Source organism: Daktulosphaira vitifoliae, unplaced genomic scaffold, assembly GCF_025091365.1.
Source record: "Daktulosphaira vitifoliae isolate Bord-2020 unplaced genomic scaffold, ASM2509136v1 Scaffold_1, whole genome shotgun sequence".
NCBI lineage: Eukaryota > Metazoa > Arthropoda > Insecta > Hemiptera > Phylloxeridae > Daktulosphaira > Daktulosphaira vitifoliae.
The window spans coordinates 10,421,488-10,447,949 of record NW_026099572.1 but is presented as its reverse complement, the minus strand read 5'-3'; the positions used below and the strand labels follow the sequence as shown (position 1 = coordinate 10,447,949).

The 26,462-nt window shown below is 29.3% G+C and overlaps 3 protein-coding genes across 5 annotated transcripts in view; 2 read left to right on the top strand and 1 right to left on the bottom strand.

The window, feature by feature from the left end:
- Positions 1–6,090, top strand: part of LOC126896936 (uncharacterized) — a 171,007-nt gene extending 164,917 nt beyond the window's left edge. The window contains exons 3-6 of the mRNA XM_050670134.1: positions 693–828; positions 1,963–2,096; positions 2,226–2,529; positions 5,280–6,090. Of these exons, the coding sequence (XP_050526091.1) occupies positions 693–828; positions 1,963–2,096; positions 2,226–2,529; positions 5,280–5,380 (675 nt within the window). The 3' untranslated portion in view covers positions 5,381–6,090. The remainder of the gene's footprint in view (positions 1–692; positions 829–1,962; positions 2,097–2,225; positions 2,530–5,279) is intronic.
- A 721-nt stretch (positions 6,091–6,811) lies between these two features.
- LOC126896948 (succinate dehydrogenase assembly factor 3, mitochondrial) lies at positions 6,812–8,871 on the bottom strand. 2 transcript variants are annotated; one of them, XM_050670193.1, is made up of 3 exons: positions 8,752–8,871; positions 8,249–8,427; positions 6,812–7,842 (listed from the first exon to the last, which is right to left on the bottom strand). In XM_050670193.1, exons 2-3 carry the CDS (start codon positions 8,423–8,425, stop codon positions 7,624–7,626), a joined length of 396 nt encoding a protein of 131 aa, XP_050526150.1. In that variant the 5' UTR covers positions 8,426–8,427; positions 8,752–8,871; the 3' UTR covers positions 6,812–7,623. The 2 variants fall into 2 exon arrangements, with proteins under 2 accessions (XP_050526150.1, XP_050526151.1); XM_050670194.1 differs by having other exon boundaries at positions 8,679–8,760.
- A 130-nt stretch (positions 8,872–9,001) lies between these two features.
- Positions 9,002–26,462, top strand: part of LOC126896935 (A-kinase anchor protein 200-like) — a 33,914-nt gene continuing 16,453 nt past the window's right edge. For both annotated transcript variants that reach the window (XM_050670132.1, XM_050670133.1), the window contains exons 1-2: positions 9,002–9,300; positions 25,875–26,208. In XM_050670132.1, the coding sequence (XP_050526089.1) occupies positions 26,008–26,208 (201 nt within the window). In that variant the 5' untranslated portion in view covers positions 9,002–9,300; positions 25,875–26,007. The remainder of the gene's footprint in view (positions 9,301–25,874; positions 26,209–26,462) is intronic.

Here is a 26,462-nt window from a genome sequence, read left to right as displayed (position 1 = left end):
AAGAATATTTTATTTGTGCTAAAATATTTATAAGGGGAGCATTATGAAGGCGACTTGTGTAGCTCAGTTAGGAACGATTCGTGACTCGGTTTGATTTTGATCTGCCCAAATGTACAGGTTTCCCATTCACACTGACACAATCATAATGCAACTTTCTCGAAAAAACATTTTGTATTTTTTGACACATTAAGTAATTACATTTAATCAATTAGGGGTACAATAAGTTCAGTGTATATTTTCATATTTAACTTTTATTAAAGTTTTTACTAAAATTCCCCAATAATGACATTTTGGTAATTGTACCGTACACGATCAAAAGTTTAATAAACTTGTAAACATTAAAAAATGTAGTAGTGCAATATTTTCTAATGTTAAAAACTTTTTTTGTGTAAACACACACCATGTCTATTTTTATATCCTTATTTAATACTCAACCCAACCCTTCGCTGATTAGCGAATAAACTCATTTACTATTTACATAAGATAAGAATAGTAGAGATATTGCAGATTGAGCCTAAAAGCTACTAGACATTTAATCTTCATGTTATTTTATGGGACACAATTTATAAATATTATTTTAATTAAAAATTTGTTTATTTTTATTAAATTTGCGATGTTGTGGAGAAAATTTAGACTTAAATAAGTTGAATGGGGACTTAATGAATCTCTCATTAACTGTGTTTATTTTTCAGGAAATGGAATCAACCGCGGGTACTGTTGTTTTAAGGCCTTTAGAGTTATCGAGTAGTGGCAGATACCGTTGTGAAGTTTCGGCCGAAGCGCCATTTTTCCAAACAGTCACGGACCATAGTTCAATGCTAACAGTTGGTAAGAAAAAATTTTATTTGATTGTGATAAATACAACCAATATAGTTGAAATTTTGTTTTTATACAAACTTAATAGCTTCGTTATTTCAAAGAATGACTAATAAAATCAAATATGTTCAATCGCATTTTTTTTTTTTTTTTTTTGAACAAATTTTAATTGATTTTTATTCTGGGCTCATGAAATTTTCACGTACAGAATATTTAATTTCGATTTCCTTATCGTTCTGTTGAAAGAGATATGAAGTTAATAGTCCATCAAATAAATCTTCAGTCTTATACTGAGAACGATAAGAATGCCCTCGGGTATAGGAGGTCACGGTGTAATCTGATACGTTAAACGCTAACATCGTTGCACGTGAAAATTGTCTAAACTCAAGCACATTACAAGTACTTTCTCAGTTTAAGTCAATCCAAATCGATCTACGCCAGTTTGAAGTCTAAGGGATTCCAATGGTCTCTTCTGTAATCTCTCGTTTAAATTATAAACACACTTTAATAGCAGCATCCATTACGATATACGTTTGTAAATGGTTATTGCTTGGCAACTTACAGATTATACTGATTAAAAATGATACTTCTTGTGTACATATGTATATGCCTCGCACATTACTGATTAACGATATTTTTATTTTATTTTGACATTTAAACGGTTTAACGACTTTTTAAAAATGCTATAAAAAAACCTTTTCTTTTAACTTCCATTTAAAAAAAACTTTACCTATAATGGATAACATAAATTAATGATCTTTTCTTTCTTCGACAAGCATTAAACTTGAACAATTTAAACAGTACAATGAAACATGGTCATTTGTTCGGATAACTTACAGACAACTTTTAAGAAAAAAGGTCAATTTGGTAGTACAAAATTTTATAACGATAATAAATAACTACAAATTTTCTTAGTTTTTTCAATAAAAATTTGAGTATTTATAGTAGAGTTTAAATGTCGGCATCGCCCAATTAACAATACATATTAATGATTTCATAGTTTATTTATTGACTAAAACTAATTGTTACCTTAAATAGACAAAGTTCTTCAAAGTATTAACAAACAATTAAGTAAAAGAGAATAATTTATAGTGATAACTTCGACATTTAGAACCATATTAATTGTTTGAAATGTTTTCCTGATAGCTCCTCCTGAAGAAGGACCTCGTATAAGTGGTGGACAAGATAAATACAAACCAGGAGATATCGTAGACGTTAACTGTACATCCGGCAGATCAAAACCGGCAGTCCAATTAGCATGGTACATAAATGGTGAACAGGTAAATAGTTTTTTTTTTTTTTTAAAGAAGGCATATAATACTATATTAAAAACACTTATAATTTCTATAAAGTGCGTACTTTTAACAATCAGGAGATGTCTTTAATGTTTCGTATTTATGTATATTCAGGTGAATTCTTCTCACTTGAGAGGCCCATACACGGAGTACGTTGGCCGCGAAGGTCTGATGGTTACGACGTTAGGCCTACGATTTGTGGTTGGTTTACAACACTTCCGCAATCCAGCCCATCAAATCCGTAGACATGATAGAGACATGAGATTGAAGTGTGTGGCTACATTAGGTACAGTCTACTGGAAGTCGAAAGAACAAAGTGCAGCGGCTCATAGGCCTCGCTTTGGGGCTTCTCCACCAACCCAAGACGATGGCACGTTAGACGGCCAAGATGCCGACTCTAGGGCTGATCCAGTTCATGGTGAGTAAATTATGTTGTATGATTCTTGAAAATTTCGAATAAAAAATATAGATCAAATTGGTTAGTGTGCACTAGGGTGTCATTAGCTACATTGGTAGGTTTTTTTTAATAATATTTAGAAGTGCTACCCTCTGAAATTTTTCGATTACCCAAAAAATTGGTGATTGTAAAACTCTAAGGCGTGTCCCAGGGGAGTTAAAAATGATACCCTAAGGGGAGATTTACAATTTTTTTTGTCTATCTCAAAAACATTAACTTTTATGAAAAAGTTCATAGAAACTTTTTTGTAGATATAATAATTTTCTATAAAAAAGATATCTAGAAATTTGTTCAAAAAATTGTTATTTAGCCTAACAAATAATGAAAATGCAAATGTTCTATATTTACCGTAGAAACTATTAACTTGATTTATTTTATAAACCGTTCATTGTAGAAAAAAAAAATGTTCACACAAAAGTTGTTTTTAATTAAATTTTCTATGTATTTTTTATCTAACATTTTTTTTACCATTTACTAATCACAAGTACATTGAATAATTCATAAAATTAATTAAATAAAATATTCAGACTTGCATATTACTAAAATACTAAAAACTACTTTACAAATAAAAAAACGTATAAAAAATTTAACTAGGTATTCAAAAATGACTTGTTTTTAGAAGTCTTGACATAAAATGCTTTTATTAGCATTAATTAGGAAAACAATACCGATATTCTGTAACAATCTGTAGTAGGTATTGTTTTTGTGCTTTATCATCTTTTGTTAAAATACTATTATATTCTTCGATGAGCTTCACACCACTCTCTGCCAAATCATTTACGACTTTTAAATTATTTACAATTTCTTTTACTTTTCTACATTGATTGTTGTCTTTCCATAACAAAGTATCTAAATCTAAAAAATCAGTTTCAATTTCAAATTTTTCAAAAGTTTTTTTTGATTCCGTTGAAGTGATGTCTTCAATATTTTTATTTTTATTTTCATAAATTCCATATAAACCTAAAACTACACATATGTGCGTACATGGAGCTTCTTCGCGATTATTAAATTAATTCACAATTTTAATGTTGGTATCTTCAGATAAATTATCATCAAAAAATGCCAATGCTGCTGTTACGGATACTAAATACCATAAGTGACCGGACAGGTCTTTTAAACTACTTTAGAAATATCTATATCTATTGTTTCATCTTCAAACATACTTTTTATAAATTTTAAATCTAAATTTGACACTAATGAAGCATTAGGTGAACTAAACCATTGTAATATACACACTTATTAAAAAAAATTTTCAATTAGATATTCTACATAATTATTGGTAATTTTTCAACTAGTTGTTTTCCTGGTAATGAAAAAGGAAGTTTTCCATCTTTCTTTTGGAGTATACCAGATAAATACATGTAATAAAACAATTAAAAATAATAATAATCTTGTGAATGACTTATCTGTAACCCCATAAATATAACGAATTTTGTGGTTCTTAAATTTATGAACATATTGAGAAAACCGTATAGTTTCATAGAATAATCAATATACCTTATGAATAATAAATGGTAAAAAAAAAATGTTAGGTAAAAAATATATAGAATATTTAATTAAAAATAACTTTTTGCGAACGTTTTTTTTCTTCAGTAAAGGGTTTAGCAAATAAATCAAGTTAATATTTTAACGATAAATATAGAACATTTGCATTTTCATTTTTTGTTAGGCTAAATAACAATTTTTTGAAAATTTTTGAAGATATCTTTTTTATAGAAAATTATTATATCTACAAAAAAGTTTCTATGAACTTTTTCATAAAAGTTAATGTTTCTGAGATAGACCAAAAATATTGTAAATCTACCCTTAGGGTATCATTTTTAACCCTCTTTAAGCCAGCCCAAAAATGGCTGGCCGATTACAACTTTTGGACCAGTATTTCTGAAATTATTAACAATTTAAAGTTATGACTGGACGTGAAGACTAGGTGCTACTATATTTATTACTACTAATTTCCCGTCCATACATTTTGTCCCAACTAGGTGTAATAATAAGGATAACATTCAAAGTACTAATCCAAAATTTGTTATCGAACAGTCAATTTGTTAATTAAATAATATTCTATTTTATAAGTTAATTAAATATGTACGTTACCATTAAAAAAATAAAGTTGATACCTCTTTACGTTATAAGGGTTGATACTAAAGAGTAATTATAGCTAATAAATCAAGAAATATGTGTAACTAAAAAAACATTTATTCTTCAATATTGTATTTCTTTCGTGATTAATATATTGATTTATGATAAACTGATTACTTCGTATATTAAGATTGCATGTTTATTTAATAACAAGATTGAATTAAATTTTTGACGAGTGCTTGGTAAATTTTTGTATGAGGAACCTATCCCTTTTCCTAATAATGCGACGAGCTAAATAAGTGGTCATCATCATAAAAATTGCGATGAATAACTAAATTATTAAACGATTGTAGTTCTTTAGGAGTTCCTTTCGTATTTAAATGGCTTATTCCGTCTTTATTTTCTAATGATTTCTTCAAGTTCTAAGAGCATTGATTACTCAACTAATTTTATATTTTATTTACTAAGGAAAATAAGTCCATATATCTTTTTATGAATTATATCGATAAAACTTAGTATATTTTTTTTATTAATTTTTCCTTCTTGGTAATTTTTCTAAGTGTCAGTTTAAAGTAAACTTTATAGTGGAATGTTTATTTATTAATGCATTAATATTTTGTTTTTTATTACAGCTTCAAGCAGATCAGTTACTATTCATATCGCTCAACTATTTGGAATCAATAAAAAAACTATACTTTTGACGATGTTTTTACTAGTTGTACTATACCGGTAGCAACTAACCGGAATAGTGTAATCTAAGTCAGATGAAAAAATACTCAAAAATAACATAATTATGTTTCCTGTTTCTTCGTGAATATTTATGATAAGAATATCTGTTTGTATATTGAAAAATCAGCTTAAAACATGTGTATTATACTTAAAAAAAAATTGTAAAGTAACAATTAAAAATCGAGTTTCTTTTGTTATAATTTATTGTTTATGTATTTAAAAGTATGAAACATTTTTTTTCTTTTATAAAATATTGTTATACTATTTAATTGTAAATAGTCTTTATTGATTTTATAATTCTATTTGTAATGTGTTATTTCAAGTTTTAAATCAATGATATATACATTATTGAATATTCAGTATTAATATTTTTCTTGGAAAAGCTTTTCAACATTGTCATAAGTACCATTTTGTAAGTAATGTTTATTTTAAGTATGTTATGTTATTTACAATGAAAAGAATACTCGATCCTTCTGCACCATTTACAATTATGACATAGTTAAAATATTTATATTGTGTATAAACCTACTTAATGCCAAGAATATCCCATTTGCTCTGATGTTTGTTTAAGAAAAATCATCAATTGTACATAAAAATACTTTGTTATAATTTTAAAATTTGCTAGTCACTGCTTAAGAATATGCTAACAATATTATAACTAAGAATTATTATATTATCTTTAAAACAAAAATAAATAAATATATTGTGTCTAAACTGTATTCTCATTATAAATGATAAAATTTTACAAAATTGAATTTACAGCTAGTTTATATAACATTACATTCATGCATGGGTTTTTCATGATAATTCTGAGGACTTCAGTACCTAGAAATTCTATATTTAAGTACTCAATAAATAACTTGTATATAGGGGATTGGGAAGCTAAGACAATGGAGTAAGAAACTTTACTTTGTCTTTGGAGGACATACATTAATCCAAAGTATTAACATTGAAACATTTAAAATATTTTTAAGTAATTCAAAGAACTCAAATTAAGTATTTAGCATAATATTAAGGCATATTTTAGTATATAAGACATAAATGTCAGCTAGCATACTAGCTTTTAGTTGTTAAACATTTTTTAAATATATATCATAAAAATGTGGCAACAATTTATCACTATAAAATTTAAATGTTTTTTTTTTTTGCGAAACTAACAAATATAAAATTAATAACCTTGAATTTCTTACAAAAAAAAGAAATAAATAGAAATTAGTTGTATTATTAGTATTTATCAAATACAAATATTTTTTTTAATATTGACTATAAAAAATTAACAATAAATAACTGAATAATAATAATAATTTTACAATAATTACAAAATTAGTTTTATAATTGTTCTAAAATTAATATAATTTTAAATTATTTCAATAAAGAAAAATTGTTTAAATATTTTCTCATGGATCTATTTTAATTTACTATATTTTGGTAAAAACACTTATATTTAAACTATAAATTAGAGAAATCAAATGCGGTTGTTAGAAAAAATAATAAAAGCTTGGTTTGAGTTTAAGAAAAGCTTCTCATCGATTGGTCTAAATAAATGTGAATTCCAAATTTTCAAGCCTCAACATGTGGTGGCTCATTAGATATATCTAGTTGTCAAATACATGCTCACAGCCTAACTCTGATAAATAAAACTGTATACAAACTAATAATTTAAATAACATTTTAATTAAATAAATATTTATAAGTAATCTAGATAATGATATTTTACAATTTATAAAAATAAACATCAATATTTTGTTTATTAAGATAAATGAATAAATATTTAATTTTAATTCTTAACTTAATTATTTTCTATTTGATAATATAATGAAGTTATGAAGAATTATTTATTCAGTTCAGATTGCATATATAAATAGTAATTCAAACTTAATATTTGCTCATATTTAAAAACTAATTAAGTGTCTAATGAATATTTCCAAATTGTTAAAAATAACATTTAATCTTTATCTCAAATTTTACATTTTTATTAATATATTCAATTTAAAATATTATTTAATAACCACCATAATTTAATTCTATATATGTATCTTTAACAGTAGGCAGTCTTCATATAACATCAGTTCTTTTACTTAAGGTTACATTAAATTTAAATCATTAAACCAAATTTTAAATTTATGAACATAATATCTAATTATAGTGGTTATTTTCAGTAAGAATGAGAAACTTTTTATTCACATCTATGACTAATATTTCTTAAGGGTGTGAATATATTACTCATTGAAATCCAGTGAAGAACAATTATTTCTTAAAAGTATCATTTTGAGCCTGTTGAGTAAGTTCAGCTTCAACTATTTCATCTTTAACTCCAGTAGTTACTTTAAGCATTTCATAAAGTTGTAGCATCTGATCATCTGTAAATGAATCCAATATTTCAGACTGTACATCTAGATTCTTGCCAAAGCCAACATTAGATTTCGCATTTTTTAAAAGTTGCTCAGATAATGTCAATGTGTATTTCTAAAAAATATATTAAGATTTCATAGATACATTACTTAAATGATAAACTGTTCATTAAAGAAGTTAGATAGTTGGTTAACCTGTAGGTTGAATAAACTGAAGCACCTCAATAAAGATTATGATTTTTCTTTTCTTTTAAACAATTTTAACAATTAAAATAATGCATTTAAAGTACACATGTGATTATAATTTTAACAATTCGTTTATTGAGTTTCCTATTTTCAGAAATGTTTAGATAAAATAGAAAATAATAATAATAATGAATATAGTATTACTCAATTGCAGAAGAATAATGTATAAAATTATTAATGTAAATACATATTCTATTAATAAATGAAAATAATATTTATTGTTTGATTCAGGTGCATAAGTCTTTTTAACCTGTGGTCTTCAATGTATTACATACAGTCCATTCCAACATAAAAATATGTGCTTCAGCCGGGTTACAATTTTTATGCCTGCGAAATTCATCCTTCACATATGTTTGACCAAGTTCTTTTAATTCTTGTGGTAATCCACGATGTAGCCTTAATATTGATTTATACAATAAACGAACTTGTTGAACATGATTCAAATTAGACATACCTATAAATATTTAATTTAAAACTAATTATTTCGTTTCAAAAGAAATTTAGTAAAATAAATTGAACATCAATGTATAAGTAATAATTACAACCACAATTAAATTAAATTGTTAAAAACGATCTAATTTTAAGCAATGATTACGATAATTCAATGTAATAGTTTTAAATGCAGTTATGTTATATTGAGTCTTATTTATGAAGACTTTATTAGTCTTTATTAATAGAACAAAAATTATTAAATTATAATTTTACTTAATATATCTTAGTAATATTCTAAGATTTCGCCTTAAATATCAAGTTAATTTTTAAACATAATGCATATTACCCTTCAAATGAAGTCACAATTCAAATAAATTGTCATTCAATCAAATAAAATCAATATTGTTGTCAGTTATTGTTAAAAAATTGTTCTGATAAGAAATGCACAGTGTAACCGAATGAATTGCTATTCTACAATCATGTTGTTTCAGCCACACCCTAAGTTGGCAGTACTGTTAACAGCGTCTATACAGAACAAATGCGATTGGTCAACATCGAATCTCGTGGATACGGCGTTACGGCAACGGCTAAACCGATTCTATGGTTCGTTCGGTGGTAACAGAACGTCGTTGTTTTAGATGCTTGTAGCACTCTGATCGTGCCCCATCGTTAAAAATTCGTTTTTTTTTTAATTTAATGTAACATTTGTTCGGGTAAATTAACACTTTTGGTGTATTTTGAATATATTACTTATTGTCGAATACTTATTTTTTCGTTGTTTACATTTTTCAGTTCTAAGTGTTTTTTATCAGTGTACTTGCCGGTCTTTAAATATTCATAGCCTACGTAATATATCTCAACGGACGTTTCTTTTACGTTTTCCTAAAAGAACTTGGTGAGTTTTTAATGATAATAATTATTTAATCATAATCAATATATTTTAATGTAATTGATGAAAATAATTGCATTCGACTGAAAATATTTGTTGCCATTAGTTAATATATTTATAACTGTTATTTTAAAAATTACATAACTTGCTTGGCCATCGTCGAAGTCTCGACTACAATTATCACTCCCTTGTACATATAGCGTTCGGTAAATTTTTCAGTTTCATCATTTTTCATACAATATTATGCCAAAAATTCATTTGATGTCACGCGTGCACGCCTCATTCACTATTTGGGAGGTTAGGGTGGTTTACTTTGCGGAAGGTCTGTTTCAAACTAGGGTTTCCCAAAGTTTATTTCCAGATACGTGATACATTGCAAAAAAAAAAATTGACTTGTGTATTTTTCGTAAAACGTTATTTGATGAATATAACGTAATGTTGTTGTTAGTCGTGAAAATCTATTCGCTCGGTTTTCGAATACAACAAATCTAATCCTAAAATCTTTATTTTATATGACACGAATATATGTTACCAAAAATAAAAAGTGCAATAACATATTTTTGTTTCACTCAGTAATTGTAAATTTTCCAGTTTTTTTATCATTTAGATTATTTGTTTGATATATAAGAATGTTTTTGTTGAAAAATTCGACAATAACGTTTTATTGTGAAATACCATTCACGTATTTTGCTTCATAAATATTAAATTTCTATTATAAAATAAGTGATCTCAGCTCTTGGGATATTATTAACATGCGGAATTTTAACGTGTTTGGCACACGTATGTTTTATTCGCTTAATATTTTCATGTTATGGCTAGTCATCAATAAATCAGAAATAAATTAGAAGCAAGACGTGGAAAGTTAATTAAAATATTTTACCATAAAATAGTTTTGTATCATAATTAATAAATTATTTGTCATAATTTATTATGACCTGAAACTAATTGAGTAGTCGTTCGTCAGTTTCCACTTGGTCGAATTACGTGCCCTCATCCAAACTGTCGGTTTAATAGGAAACAATTATTTATCACTTTCCAAACTTATAGTTTGTGATGTGCGCTGCTAGAAAATTTTTGGTGTTTTTTAATGTTGTAAAACTAATTACTGACGCCGCGTTGGTACTTATCATGAATTATGTACGAAAACTTGTATTGTCCGAGTTAATCAAGGTTTTAATACAATACACAGGTATAACAGTTATTTGATTTTTTTTTTACAATTGAAAGTTATTAAAACGTGCCCCATATAAAATTACAGTATTTTTCCACAAGGATTTTCCATTGGTAAGCGTCGCCATTTACGAGACCTGGCCTTTTCCAAATTTGCTCCAGTTGTCCTTCCTTGAACCTTCGACGGCAAAACGGCCTATATTTCCCGTGATAATACGTGCGCTTACCAGGACACATACTTGTCTACCACACAACAGTTACATGACAAAAACAAGTATATGCTGTTATGGTATTGCGGAACATTGTGAACCCCTGCCGCCTCCCGAACTCGGCTGGATGTCGGCGCGAACCCGGCCTAGACTGTGAAGACGGCGGCGGCGGCGCACGGACCACCGGTTCCGCGTTTTGCTTTCGTCCCCCCGCGTATCTGACCATCTGCTGTTGCCGTCCGCTGCTCTTCGGACACTGCCGCCCTTGAAAATTCAGGTGTGCGCGTGTACTGTATCAATGCTGCCACATAATAACCATAATAATATTACACTGGATGAGCGCGTTGAATTTTACAGTCTTAATATGATTTCTGTTTAATCGGTCGACGGTCAGACCATCGTAATGATGATTGTTTCTTTTTTTTTTTTTTTAATAAATTACTTGCCTACACGACCGGTGTCGAAACAGAAAACACGTGACCCCAAAATGGGAGCAGTAGTGGATTTTAGGTGGATACGTCGCGTCGGTTGGTGTAAGGGTGCGGCTTGCCCTTATTATCAGTGTGCGGGAGTTGCTTGTTAAATGTCTGAATTTCGATCGCACGGTAAACGTGTGCCTGTTGTTGCTGTAGGGCGTGTACTCGAATAAAACACAACGGGGGTCATGTACTGGAGTTGATGAAATGTATGGGACAATCTCATGGTAACTGCCCGAAACAGCAGCCGTTTAAAAAGCCGTAAAAACAAGCTAATCTCGCGGTACAGTATGTAACTGCTGTATATTTAATAATAGGGATTCACCACCCTTTTTTTATGACTGTTCTTCGGAGTGCTTCTGATTCTGTGTTTACTCGTAATTCCCTTTTGTTCTGATCGTCATTTTGGACAGTGTGATAAGGCACTAGACATATTTTGATCGTTATTATTTTTGTTTAATTTTCCCAGTTAAATAGCAACGCCTGTATCAATAGACTAGTGTTGTTAAACTATACTCGAAGAAAAATTTTATTAACCTTTTTCAAACATTGACCGTGTACTGGCAATTCAATTGGTTGATTTTGAACTTGTATGACATGAATCGTAGAAAATCAAAATTTTTAAATATAATCATAATTAACGTAATTTTTAGTAATAACGTTGTATTCAACTATTTTAACAACAGTTTAACGATTTGTTGTGACATGCTTCGGGCATTTCAAATAATAATACTTAATTGTTAGTCTTAACTTCAAAAGTTGTAATATTTCTGTCTGTGGTAATTAGTAGTTCCATTTTGTGAATGATACCATTAAGTTTCTTCTATATCGATAATATGCAGTGCTAATGAGCGTACGTGTATTTATTTTCAAAAAAATAAAATACCCGAGAAATAAATGTTTTTGCGCGTAATGCGTTCATGTTTAATAAATTTAACCATTTTAAATATTAATAAGAAGAAAAAAGCTTTTTTTTTTTTGTTTCTATTCATCTGTCTATAACCTAGATAAATAATTTAATACAACAGAATCTAAATCTGAAGAATGAGTCACCCAATGTTTTACCAATAATATATATATAGATGTAGCGCTTCTTTTTTTTATCATTCCACTTTGACCTGCGTAGGTAGTAAAACCTGTTCATCTAAGACAACTCGTTTCTCGATGAAAAATATTGTGCATTTACCTTTACCGAAGATATTATATTCATTTTGAAACCCACAGTTTTGTCTCCCTTCAAATGTCATACAATTAATCTAATTTTAAGCCTACCCCAAAGTTTCCGTATGTATACCCTCCTGGCTTCTATTCATCGACGGGTATTTATGGCCGTGTTTATGACATCATAAAACGGATATTTTGTATCGTTTTACAGACTGACTGTGCACCCCTTGCCACCTAATATAATAATATTTTATATGTATTTATGTTTCATAGTATAATACCACTGACGAACTATTTTAAGGAATGCGTATCCACCCCTTTCAGTAGCACATTTTTACCACATTCCTTTTTCCGCAGTTATTTATTTATTATTTCCATGCCACTACTACACACACTTTATGTTGGTTGGCACATTCGTTTGGGCAAAACTAATATTAATAAATGTTGTAAGAGTGCAAAATATTTTGCAGCAAATACTGACATATAGATAACCATCAAATGAGTTAGTTTTTATTTGTGTTGAATATTTATTAAAAATAAAAACATTTCTCTTGGTTATTACTCATCAAGTTTCCGGTGAGGTAAAGTAGTTCTCTTCGTTAATTAGATACAACCATAAAGAAATTATGCTAGTTATAAAATCAGCATTTTGTCTGAGGTTGAATAAATGTAATTCTAATATATCGTTCATTATATAAATGTATCAGTTTCTTAAACATGCGTAAATAATATACGCATTATTATACGCGACATAACTCGTAGTAACTGTGACTTGCTCTAGTTTTATAGTATTTTCTGTCGTCTATAATATTTAATAATTCAGTCGTTTATTGTGACTACGAGAAAAATAATTGTTCAATTTTTTTTTTTTTTTTTTTAGTGTTTTGTAAACATTAGAGACGACGAAATTTCGAGAAAATTTCATGTTATAATCTCCATATGTCGTTATAAATATGTTAATTTAATAAGAATAAATTACTACGCTTATTTTTATTAATCATTAGTATGTGACAAACAAATTAAATGATATTTATTGTTCATTTTTGTTTCGCCCACATGAAATACATTGGGAAAACTATTACCCGCATTTTTAATACATTCTGCTGTTTTGGTGATAACCTCATCATTGCCCGACTTAAAAACTAAAGTACAAAATGTGTTAAAAATTTGAGGACTGTTATTAAGGGTAGATTGTGCATATAGCGTGAAGATAACGCCTATTTATGTTCTATAATTCTTTGAAAATGGATTGCTATTGGATCTGACAGGTGATGGCTGTTTTATAGAATTTTTATCGCTAAATCTAAAAACTTGACAAAAATGTAGTAGTTCATGATGTATGGTGGTAAAACACATATGTAGATAGAACGAAGATGTAAAATATTTCATCGTTTAGTTGTATTTTTGGAAAGGTTTTATTTAAATTTAAAATTCAAGGTGATTTGTCCTTTCTCGAGTTTACTCTAGTTCGACACATTTTTTATGACGTTTTTATTTTATATAAAGTGTAGATTTAGAGTTAGTTGGCTAGAGATCGGTATTCTGACAGAATTCGAATGTAATTACACAGTAAAGAAGTTTTATGATACTACTTTGTGAGCCATTTCGATTTTGTTACACGGGTTCTTATTCTTTGTTTCGTGAGCAACACACAAATTCGCGGCGGTTTTTAGTGGGGGCATAACAATGGGTTATAATGTAGAGATTCTGATTTTTTTTATTATTATTCTTTATTTCGTCCTTACGTTTTTTCTGTTACAAAATTATGTACATAAATTGGTGGTAGCCGCCCGTGACCAGTGACTAAACGCCCAGGAAATCAAGTTCAAATAATTTTCATCACGTTTTATGTCTACAGTACTTGGAAAACCGGTGAAGGGGAGTTCCCGAAATAAAAACTGGAGAAAAAGTTATTCGATAAAATAGTTATAATTAATTCCGTTATTTACATAAAATATTATACACGTTTTAATATGTCATTTGAATTATTCAATATTTTATTACATTTTTTTTTTTTTTTTTTTAAAACGTGTGAGAAATNATTTTTTTTTTTTTTTTTTTTTTTTCAAAACGTGTGAGAAATATGTTTTAAAAGTTTGCAATTTTCTGTGAGAAAAACAAAGATATTCCTCAAACAATTTTGGAATGCATTCGCAAAATTAATAATAGTTAGAGAATAATTAATTATAATTGCCATCCTAAAAGTAGTATTATTACCACCGTTATTTATATATTGTTTTAATTAGGACAATTTAGTGATGAAAATACCGATTTAACATTTTTTATAGTATTCTGATGTCATTGTTAATTAATCTAGTAATTGTTGTAAAATGTATTCTTGTGAATTTAGTGATTTAATTTAATTTAATTTTACGCTACACGTAATGTATTTTACACTCTTGAACGATGAAGTCTTTGAGTATTGTTAAATGTGAAGTCTATATAATTAATCACTGTGAAGGTCACGTTATCCTTCTTTTATATTAGAGTTTTTTCTCGTTGGACTATTCATTCGAATACAGCAAGAACATCACTTATACCAATTACAACTTGAAATTTTGATAAATATTCACCACTCCAATGTGTCTTTTTTTTTTCGAGTGTTTACTTGACAATTTTTAAAAAGAATAGGTTACTACTGTTCCTTAATAGATATGTTTTTAAATATTCTTTAAATGTTTATGAATAGCAAATAATATTTTCATCGCTTAAGTTACAATTTAAACAAATCCAGCTTTTTAAATTAAAATATACTAACATATCATTAGTTTTAGGTAACCCAAATATTTTAAAATATTCATTTAATCCCATCCATCGTGTTAGTTTGGGGCTTAGTTAAAATGTAACCTTGCACATATCAATTTTGGATTTGATTTAGATTGGTCGATAACCCAACCGAAAAACGGTTCTTTAAAATTACATTTTTTTGTTGACGTTTTTAGTGTGTGAAATCTAAATATTCTTTTTCATCTTATCGTCAACCTTGTGTTTATTGCAGGCACTACCAATTTTAAAGTTAAGAATGTGATACGTCTTTATTTTTTAAAGACATACCTGTATCTTTTTAGGTATGTACATTTCTTTTATTTTCGGCGCCAGACTGCTCTTAAAGTTATTGTATCAGAAAAATTTAGCTACCAATTCTTACCTTTTGTTGGAATGTCGCCCCCTTTTCACGTTTCCTTAATTTTTAAGGCTAGACATGAATGAAAACGTTTGGCTACAGGAAGTATTTGTCTCATCGCATTTTACCTGACCTACCCAAAATAAATGTCAATAGAACTTCATTGTGTGTACACAATTAATGTTAACAAGTGTGTATGTGACGTGACGGGTGAGCAAGTTAAGTCTAATTTTTTTTTTTTTTTATGAAACCTTTCAACATCGACGACCGGTCTTGCGTTTCGCTGCTCTATGATTTGACTCGATGGACTATGCTCGACGATAGTTATATTTCAATGTCATCTGGGGTTTCATTTATTTTAGGGTCAGTCTTGTACTTTTTTTTCTTGTATCGACATCGCTTGAATTAATTTCATAATTCGCAATAATACTCTGTTACTGCAAATCTACTAGTATTAGAATACTATTTCGAAATCTCCATCAGAATCAGATTGCTTCACACAATGAGAATGGTGTCCTGTGTCTATAATGTCTACAGAATAATTCCGCTCACGATTGATTCATACATCCCATTTATGTGTACTTATCATCGTATTATTGTGTGCCTGAGCACGCTGGTATCCCATGCTGTAATAGCCGGAGATCACGATTCGTGGTTTCTGGTATCAATGTTCACAGACTATCTGCAGCTGCTGGTTAGTTTTACTTCGTCCTTGGTAGGTGTATCAAAGATTACTTCTTTTACAGTACTGTTTACTTGTGCAGAAAAGGTAGAAAATGAAATAGTTTCACGAACTATCATTACTCATGCCCGGTGATAGATTATAGTTTTAGTATTATCGTAATTATAAACTTAAAAATATACTTACTCAAAAGAATCATATTTTCTATTTATTAACAATAAAAAAAAATAAATATTTCATGCCATCTATCTCGGTCACTTTTTATCAACTTAATTTTTAGAAGAGAAATTTTTGTATAAGATAGTAAAATCACAATCAGTTTCCGATGATTAATTAGTGTGTTATTCATTAAAAGTAAGATTTTATCTGTACTATCTAAGCTTTTAGTAATAATTCAATAACTAAAATATTGTTTATTCCCAATTTCTCCCAGAAATTGTTAATTCCGTTATTATAATGTATTTAAATAATTATTAGGCCTCAAATATAAAATTTTAATTAAATTAAAAGACGATAAACGCTGAATAAAATTACTTCATAATTAATAATTATTTAAATGAAACTTTTTAAAACGTTGTTAAATTGACACTTCAGTGATTTAATCATCTTAATAGTTAAGATTAATTTTTTCTCAAAACTGACACCTATTGTTAAAATGTTTACAATAAACATTCTAAAATAAATCTCATATAAAAATAATAATTTTATATTTCGTTTTCAAAGCTTTACTATTTAAGCGATTTAACTTTATTACAAGATGTAATATAATAAATATTGTTGAATATTATCATTAATGGTTTTTTTATCATTGACTTTATTTATTTAAGACATGAACAAATAATATTAAAACCCTTTGTCTAATAGATTTTTAGCAATTCGTTATAGTACAAGATAAGGTCACGACACTTTTTAATCAATTGGTGGTAATAACTATAGGCAACCAAGAGTATGGTAAATAAAACAGATATTTTTACTTACTGCTGTCATTGTTATTCAACGGATAAAAAAATAAATACTGTATCGAGTACACCATACATAGTACAACGTTGGAGTTGGTCCATAATAGTATTATGATAATATAAGTAATTTTAGCTCCTTAACGTTGGTATTGTTAAAGTTTTGAAAAGGTAATATTTATTTGTGTAATGCGGCTGCTCAATTCTCATCATTCATTTTCGACCTGATGACCTTGAACTGTTAAAAGTTATCTTCGTCCCGTATGAAATAACCTCCAGAAGGGTGTTCATAAAAAATATATTACATTTGGAAACCGGTTTTGATAGCCTCCGGGCGCACTCTCGAAGGATCCAACCGTACCCAGATTTTAGTAAAACTTACTACTTCTCCCGTATTTGTTTTTCCTAAAATCCTATTTTCAGCTATCATTTGAATAAACACAGGATGTTGTTATCACGGAAATAGACTTCCTCGGAGACTAAACATTTCGGACGTCTTTCAAAAATGCTCGTCAAAAACTATTATTAAATTGCTGACTACCTATTTATTTATGAACACGTGAGTGTCTAAAACACACATTGTTTAGACAAGTGATCTTTTGTTAAACCGATAATTAAAGTATTAAATTATCTCAGCCTCGAGGGCCTGAAGTAAAAAAGTTGTTCCGTGACGCGTCTAAAATGTATCCACAATATGTGTTGTAATATAAGTATCCAATCAAATGTACTCCATAAATGATAATTAAAATATTTAACGAATTATTTCGAGTATATTTTGAGATTAACGTTCAAAAAAATCGTTGTTGTATATTATTTTAATATTTTTTGGGCTATTTAAACATTTGATAAAATATTACGCATGAACAAATTTAACGCCTTTGTTTTAGTTTACTTGATGATTATTCAGTGCACTTACTAAATACAGTTTATAGCACTATTATTTTACTTGATCTCTTTAATTTTAAATTAAATTTTGCTTTATTGTATTTAATCTATTTAGCATTATAGAATAATTTCTAATTTAAATACGTGATTGACAGTCGCACGATTTGTTTCTATCATTGGGAATGTCGTAATTACTTTAGGCCTGTTGCATTATTTATTGAGATCGCATTAATTATAATTTAAAAAAATCAGCTATTATGACAATAATTGTATAAGAAGAAGTCGACGCTTTTAAATAATTTTATCCTATGCGTTCATCAAATATATCAATGTTAGGTCATAATTGCAATGCAAATTGTTGTTTAGACTTTGATCGTACGCTTGCAACCAGGAAAATTATTTTGCTTGAGTAACTTGTATTGACATAGTATTGCTTATTGTTATTTGATAAACGTTCAGACTGTGCAAACGGAATTTTAAATAACTTATAGACTGGCGTACAACGCTAACCTGCCTGCCTATGGGTTGACACTCTGCTGTTTAATGCAGTCGCCGCTGTCACAGAATACACGATGAAATTATCGTTGTTATCGAGATTATTATTTCACACAAAAGCGACACTACCGTTGCTCTTATGGCGTAGCAACGCCAACAACACAATGGAAAGTGAAAAGCTTCAACTGTCGCCCCGTGTCCGTTTTGTTACTTCTGACACGATTTATCCATTTCATTTACAACTCATTGACGTACCCACAAACTTACACTATGTGCTGCATTTATTATGAACGCATGTCGACTAACGTGTGTTAGAAATTTGAGCGCACCAGAGTGGAGCTAGTTTTACATTATGTATTTTCGACAATGTTGAGATAGATATGTATATATTTTAGTTAATGTGTAATCTAAAAAAAAAATTGAAGATAACTTGATTAAATTTTCGTAGTGTATATGTGTTTTTTTCCCTTTGGTGGTTTTTCATCGCAATCGTCTTGCAATGACAATGTGTTCGCCATATACTGTGAAATAAATGACAACCTACCTCTGGAGAACAGATGTTGGCGCGTTTGTGACAAAAAATAAATATTTAGCAAATCTTATCTCGCAAAACGGAGTTTTTATTGCACCAAACAATAAACTTGATTGCATATTTAAATGTTACAACTTTTTTTTTTCTAACACATTTTTCAAACTATAAAATCTTAATTATAATTTTTGTCCAACAGTTCCATTAACTAAGAACTTTATTAAACCAGAAGTTCTCTATTTTATGTTACGATCTATCATACTTAATTTACAAATATATTTTATGTGTATGCCGAGTTGCTTTGCAGGTGGTATTTGTATCAATGTAAACCAAAACCGTGACCACAGGAAATGTGATATTTTTATGTACTTTAATTACCCGTTCAAGTTCAGTTCACTGTTGTATTTGTGTATGTTCCGAAATTCTTGCAACGGTTTATTGTTTCTTTTTTGATGGAACGACCGGCGGCCGGTCGTATTTAATTATCGCCCACGACTTGATAAACTGAATTATCTGAGTTTTTATATTATAAGTTGATAGCCTATTTATAAAATTATAACAGACGTCGTCTTAGCTGTGACGCATTTTTGTTACATTCTTGTGTTGGTTGTATATATAATTATGTGTAATTCTTTAAATTGATACAACGCGTTTTATAAATAGCAAGAAGTTAACCAAGTAAAAAAATAAAATCATAATGTCTCCCGGTTTTAAGTAAAATATTTTGATAAGAATATTGTTATTGAATATTATCGACTAAAAACTAACTTGATTCATTCGTCTTATCTAAGTTATGCGAACTGATGCATAAAAAATGGAGGTTTGCATGATAACGTCTTGGTTTATATTGACGGCTTGATCTAGCCAGAAAACTTTCTCGTTTAGTTTAATTATTCACATAGTTAGAGTAGTTTTAAGTGCACGTGTTTGAAATTAACTGCATTGCTTATAAATTATGGATTATGAAGCGTAAATCAATGTCGTAACTTTTGTTGAAGATGTCACGTGGGTGCGACTGATATTTCCAATCAATTAATATATTTCTATTTTGAAACTTATGTTAACGGTTTATAATGATATAAAATTTGTATTGCCCGTATAATTATGTGTTTACCCGAAAGCGTTCGTATAATTTTCATTTGACTATTGTTTTTCTTATCACTGTGTGCATAGTTGACCCTTGTTACCACTGAAGTCACAGGAAATCCATTTTAAACGGTTGCGTTTGATAGGATAAATTATTTTCATTTTCATTGGCGATAATGTTTCCAACGAATACTAAAGCTAATTGATCATTTATCGAAGTTTAACCTTTTTATGTTTACGTATTTGCCCACTATCTACTATTGGAATGCGTAGCACATATGTCCCCACAGAATCGTTCAATTGAAATTTTTGTTTGATAATTGTCCTGTATTGGTTTATTAACTGTACTATTTATATGACTTAAATTGTGTGTCGTTCGTCGAAACTCCAATTTTGATTATCTCTTTTAGGTTAAAATAAATAAATAAAGTTATTAGTTGAAAGTCTTATGCAAATTTCGATGAACGGTGTAATTGCACCGCAATGTATATTATTATATTAATGATTTTGTACGCTGATTGTATTCATTTTAGTTTTGCACCGTCATCGCAGTAATCGTCACATTTTCTAATTATGACATGATATACGTTTAGATAGCATAATTTGTCACTACTCTTGCTCTCTACATTTCATGTCGTTATTTTCGATTTTTTTATAATTTAATGTCATGAAAAAAACGTGTTCAGGGGCGTCATTAGTCACACGTTATGACGTCATTATCGTGATTTGCTCATTGGCGTCACCAACCCCTGTGCCCTTTCGAACTTATCGTGCGTGTCGCCTTGGAGAAGTATATACAAAGCACGTGGTGACCACATGAAACTACTATCTTGGACGCGACAACGTTAGTCGTTGTGCGTTTTTGTCTATTGTGTTTTTTAATTTATTATATTGTTCTTTAATTTGTTATTGTACTAAAAACTAAAGTAATTCAATTTTATATAACAATGTAGAACCAGATACGTATTTTTTATTTATGGTTAATTTCGTTAACATTTTGAAAAATTTGATTTTATTGTTATTTCTATGATAAACTTCTACAAAAATGATTTCATTAATTGTTTAATTTTCAAAACTTCTTAAGAAAATTAAATGTTTTTATACAAATTCGATAGAAATTTATGTGACTGTGGTCATTAAGATCATTACTTGTTAATTTTAATGTACATTATGTTAAAACAATATATGTCTAAGGAGGCACTTACTACGCTTTGTTTTAATCATTAATTAATTTTAGTACGAAAGTTTGTGGTGGTAATAATTTATAATAAAACTGATGTTGACGAGAGAACGATGTACTCTACTACAAAGAAAAGTAAGGGATGTAATTTAATTGGGCTGCCAGACCAAGATAACGGCTTAAACCCTAGAGAGTAATCAATTATGAGTTTGAAAAGCCGCCAAGTTTGCGAGTGTATATCTGTAGAGCGAATTATTATTTTTCAAATATTATTGGCACCTCCTGCGGTGTCTAGCTAAATTATATTTGAAAATACTGCCAGACTACGGTGTGTAAAATCAATGTTTTTTTTTTTTGTCCGTGTCAATCAAGCATATCAAAGATATTTTAACGAGTTATAATATACATAACCATTAACAATTTATTCAGACGTCTTAACCCTGTACTTTTGTTGTTGTCGCTAACAATACAACAATTAGGCGGGAATAGTTAAAAAACCTGAAGCAATAGAGCAAGTACATGCAGACTAGTTATTACTAAAATCAGACATTTCGCACAATCTTGAAGCTTCGTTTCCGCCATCGCCGCCAGTTGAATCATTTATCTAATAAAGTGGTTTCCAGATCAATATTTAGAAAATCGTGTGAGTCATAATTGTGCGTACGGCGTGTNAGCAAGTACATGCAGACTAGTTATTACTAAAATCAGACATTTCGCACAATCTTGAAGCTTCGTTTCCGCCATCGCCGCCAGTTAAATCATTTATCTAATAAAGTGGTTTCCAGATCAATATTTAGAAAATCGTGTGAGTCATAATTGTGCGTACGGCGTGTGTGTGGTACGCTGGTCAGCAATGAATTTGCGCGAGGTCGTCATAATAATATGTAACGTCGTGAATCATAATATTCCACGGCGTGTTTTCATACAAAAAAAAAAATTATGTCTGCAAAAATTTAGGTTTTTGAGGTCAGCTAATTATACAATGCTCTCTAGAAAGTTTAAAACTCGTTATGTGTCAACAAATGTGATATAAAATCAGTTATTCGAACATTACGAGTTACTTTTAAATTTTTGTTCAATTATAGATTTTTTACTAGCAAATTTAAAATGAAAACTTAATAAACAGATTCCATTGGAATCTTACTTATTGCAATTTTGAATAATTGTGTTGTAATTAAAAACAAACTTTTCAGTCATAGCTGTTTTGTTTTTAAAAATGGAAAAAAAATAATAACGTGTTTCGACTAATGTAAATATAAAAACGCAATTGGTTTTATGATGCAAAAACCCAATACGACGATACTTGGTTTTATGATCCATTTCTTTCTCAGCAAACAATATCTGAATCGTATTGATTCGCTGAATAGTATAGTGCGCCTTATTCTTAAGTTTCATTTGAAATCGTTGGCTGATTTCTTACCACAAGTAATAGAATACAGTCGCCAAATTGATTTCTGTCGAACAGTAAAACTTTTAATGGATAAAACGTTTTAATTTCATTCCTTCACTATTGTATTTCCTCGTCGGATTCAAATTCATTTCGCCTTAAAGAATTAGCGTTCACGCACAGCCATCACCCGTAAAACACTGCGTAGTTCGAAAGTAGTTTATTGTGTCTGCACTTGCTATCTCTCTATGTCAATGGCTTTTTTCGTGCCAATAACATGCAATTTTCTTGTCTTATCCAAGCAGTATATGATATGATAATCGATTCAACGTAGAAAGATACATGAGTCATTCGTCTGTGTGGCGGCGACCCTCCGGTAGAGACGGCCGAACCGCATTGGAATATTGTTGAAAACCGTCGGCGTCGACAATGCCGATGAGTCATGAACGGGCTCTGCTATTAGTCCTGCGGGGCAGACCCAAAAGGGAGAAAACGTCGTTCCTGTGCGTGTGTAGTCCGTTATGCCGAAAGTCTCGCCGAGTGTATACATTGAAATAAATCATTATGAAATTAAAGTACTAGATCGATTTACATATCACGCACTCGGCTGTCTCTAAATGATAATTCATTTTGACACCCTTCATTTGTCTCTCCACGTCTGCCAATAAGAGTGTCTGCCGATTACCGCCACTCCTAGTATTTTTATTTTTTTTTTTTTTTAAATCTACACACTCCAGATAATATTAATGCAATTTTTGCCGTTTTATATCATTTGTGCACACATTTCTATGTCAATTATCTCTTATCGTTTACTTTATTAAAACTATTGTTGGTTTGTTTTTCAATCAAGTGTCAGTTATATTTATCTTCTTTTATTTTTTTTACCAGTAATATATCAATAATTGCAGTAGATTTTATAGATATTAAAAATTTTATAAATATAAAAGTGTTGTTAGACAATGCAAAAGCATTGTTGACGCGCTTAATCTTGAACGTTAAAATAAAGTGTTTCATAAATATATGGCCCATCAGTGACTTTTTTATAATTTATTATGGTTATTGTATCCGTGAATTTTATTAGTCGACATTCAAGTTATATAAGTACTTTTTTACAAGAACAATTTACATACATTATTTAAATTGCTTTACTGTTTAACTTAATTATTGTAATGCTTTAGTTACTGTAACATTCTTATATCTTTATTGATTAATCGATTAAAAAAATAATATCCACTCAAATATACGGACATCGCCTATGAGTTTAATCGTGGACATTTTTTTAATTTTTCGTTATTATTTTACCTTCTTAATATTTTGTTCTTAAAGTAACTATGAAATATTTAATTTATTCGAATAGTGTAATTACATTTTCATTTATATTTTCTGTTTAAATTATTTTTATTATACTTACTTTATTTCACTTTCCAATTTTTTGCTTAACAATTGTATTTTACTTCAATAGGTAAACATTAGTAATTCATAGTAGACACTCCTAATTATGATATTATTTAGTAGCTGATTAAACGAGGCGGTTCTGTTATCGTGAACCACTTAATTTATTGAAAAATCATAATAATATTGACATTTTTTTTGGCTATCAATCATGAAGTTTTTTGTTCATTCCTTAGTCTTATAAGGATAGAAACTTTTTTTTCTTGGATACTGGCTTAATTAACCAGCTTATTTATTATATAATGATCTAATTAAGAAAATGACATTTAGTATACCTAAGTAGGAGGAGAAGTGAGGCAGAAAATGTAAAGTCATAACCGTACCCGTATCTTACCTCCAGCCATTACTTTAAATTGTCAAAAATTTAAAAAATATTGAATCAAAAGTTTTTCTTTTTATATTACTATATAAAAAAAATGCTACCCTTATAAGATATATGAGATGAATATAAAAATACTTTATGATTAATGAATTAATTATAACATTTAACTAAAAAAACATGTTATTTTTCGATTAATTATGTAGATTTAATAACAGAATCACTCTGTATGGTATTTTGTAACGTTATACTTGAAAACTGTAATTTACGGGGTCTATTCTCTACACTATAAACGGACGTTTCAAATCATTCATGGCGACTGTGTGAAAATTCTTTTATGTTTAAGTATTGTTGTACCCATTTGAACTAAAAATAAAAATTGGGACTATAATGTACGTTTTTTATAGCTCGTAAAATTCAAACTAACGTAGCGCGTGTTGAATGTATTTTTAAATTTCATCTTAAAATATATTTATACAACTATTTATTTATATATTTTTAAATTCATTTCGCATTTGTGTTTTTTTTTTTTTAAGGTTTTGTATTTTGGACTTAAGTATGTTTTTTAAATGGAATTATGAAAATTAAAACGCAGTTAATTCGCCTAAGTGACTTCTTGGATAAAACGATCATTTATAATTTGATATTCAGTTCTTATTCCGCGTGTTTATTAGTATTCATAAATACGCAATTAGTTAACATTGAAAAAAGTTGAAACTTCCCTCCAGTTCAAACGACATTATTGTTGTTAGTATTTTGTTTATCAATGGTTCGTAATAAAATCGGGAAAATAATAAATACCGCATATTTTGTTGTTTAATCATTATTCTTCCATAATAAATTAGTCTTTTACTATGACAACACACGTGTCTAGGACTTGCCGGCGGCTGTATTGTAGTTTGACGCTACATGATCATATTATAATATACATTCCTTATTTTCAAAGAGTATTTAGCTAACAGTTGTGTCAATTAGTGAATTAATAAGCGCTTCAAGTCGAACGACGCGCAATGATATCATATTCCTATGACAAAACACATTCCATAGAACTATTTAGTAACATATCTGCGGAATATATTTATTCATCACTTTTAGTTTCTACGTAAAAAAAAAACATTGATGCGAATTGCGAATTATTTATTAGATAGCGTGTTTCGAATTCAATCCAATGATACAATACGATCTCTTGTGTTTTTGGTCCGCCATATTTTTCGGGCAAGCCGCGAGTGTTTCATTGTTAATAACAATCGATTGTTTAAATAGTTGACCGGTCTAGTTTATTATTATTATTTTAATTATTTAACAAATAACAAATTCCTTCCCGATAAGATGGAACACATCCTGTTGGGCGCATGCGTGTAGATAAGAGGCCTCTTGTATACATTTTTTTAAATGTATTCCATTCTATTTTACCGTGTTTATAGTGGGGCTAATGATAACTAATTTTGCTTTTTATTTTGTTTCAGTCAAACCAAACGTTTGTCAAGAAAGTGTGCGTGACGATACACAGTGTATAGTGCGCGGTTTATTCAATTGTCGAAATTATCATTTTCAACTAGATCACTCGGTTTAATTTAAGTAGCTTAAGTAATAAAAAAAATGGGAGCAAGACAAAGCAAAAGATCAGTAGACATATCTGCAGGTGCCACCAAGGCCGAAAAAGGACCTAGTGGCGAACCATTGGAAAACGGTACTATTACTTCAGCTTCCGTCGACGAGAAACAAATTGTCGAAGCTAATGGCGGTACGGTCGAAGAAACGCCCAAACAAAACGGATCCACACCACACGTGAACGAAAAGGTAATCAAACGTTATGCAATGACTTTTGCTTCGATTAGATAAAATGTACGCTTTTAATAAGAGTCCGCATAGAATTCAACAGCATCCTATTCTTCATTTCTCTCGTAGGTCAAAAAAGACCACATCGCCTTTCTTTTTTTTTAATCTCTTTACGCGACCAATCTTGCCTGCTATTCAGGCAAAAATAAAAAGGCGTTGGTCCGCGTAGAACTTAAATAGAAACGGTACCAGTATCTAAAATTTGTTAACCATAT

Excerpts from the sequence above, each read along its gene's own strand:
- LOC126896948 (XM_050670193.1), bottom strand. The coding sequence starts at position 8,425 with ATGTCTAATTTGAATCATGTTCAACAAGTTCGTTTATTGTATAAATCA. Across the intron at positions 7,843-8,248 it reads TTTTTATGTTGGAATGGACT|AAATACACATTGACATTATC; the intron begins GTATGTAATACA and ends TATATTTTTTAG.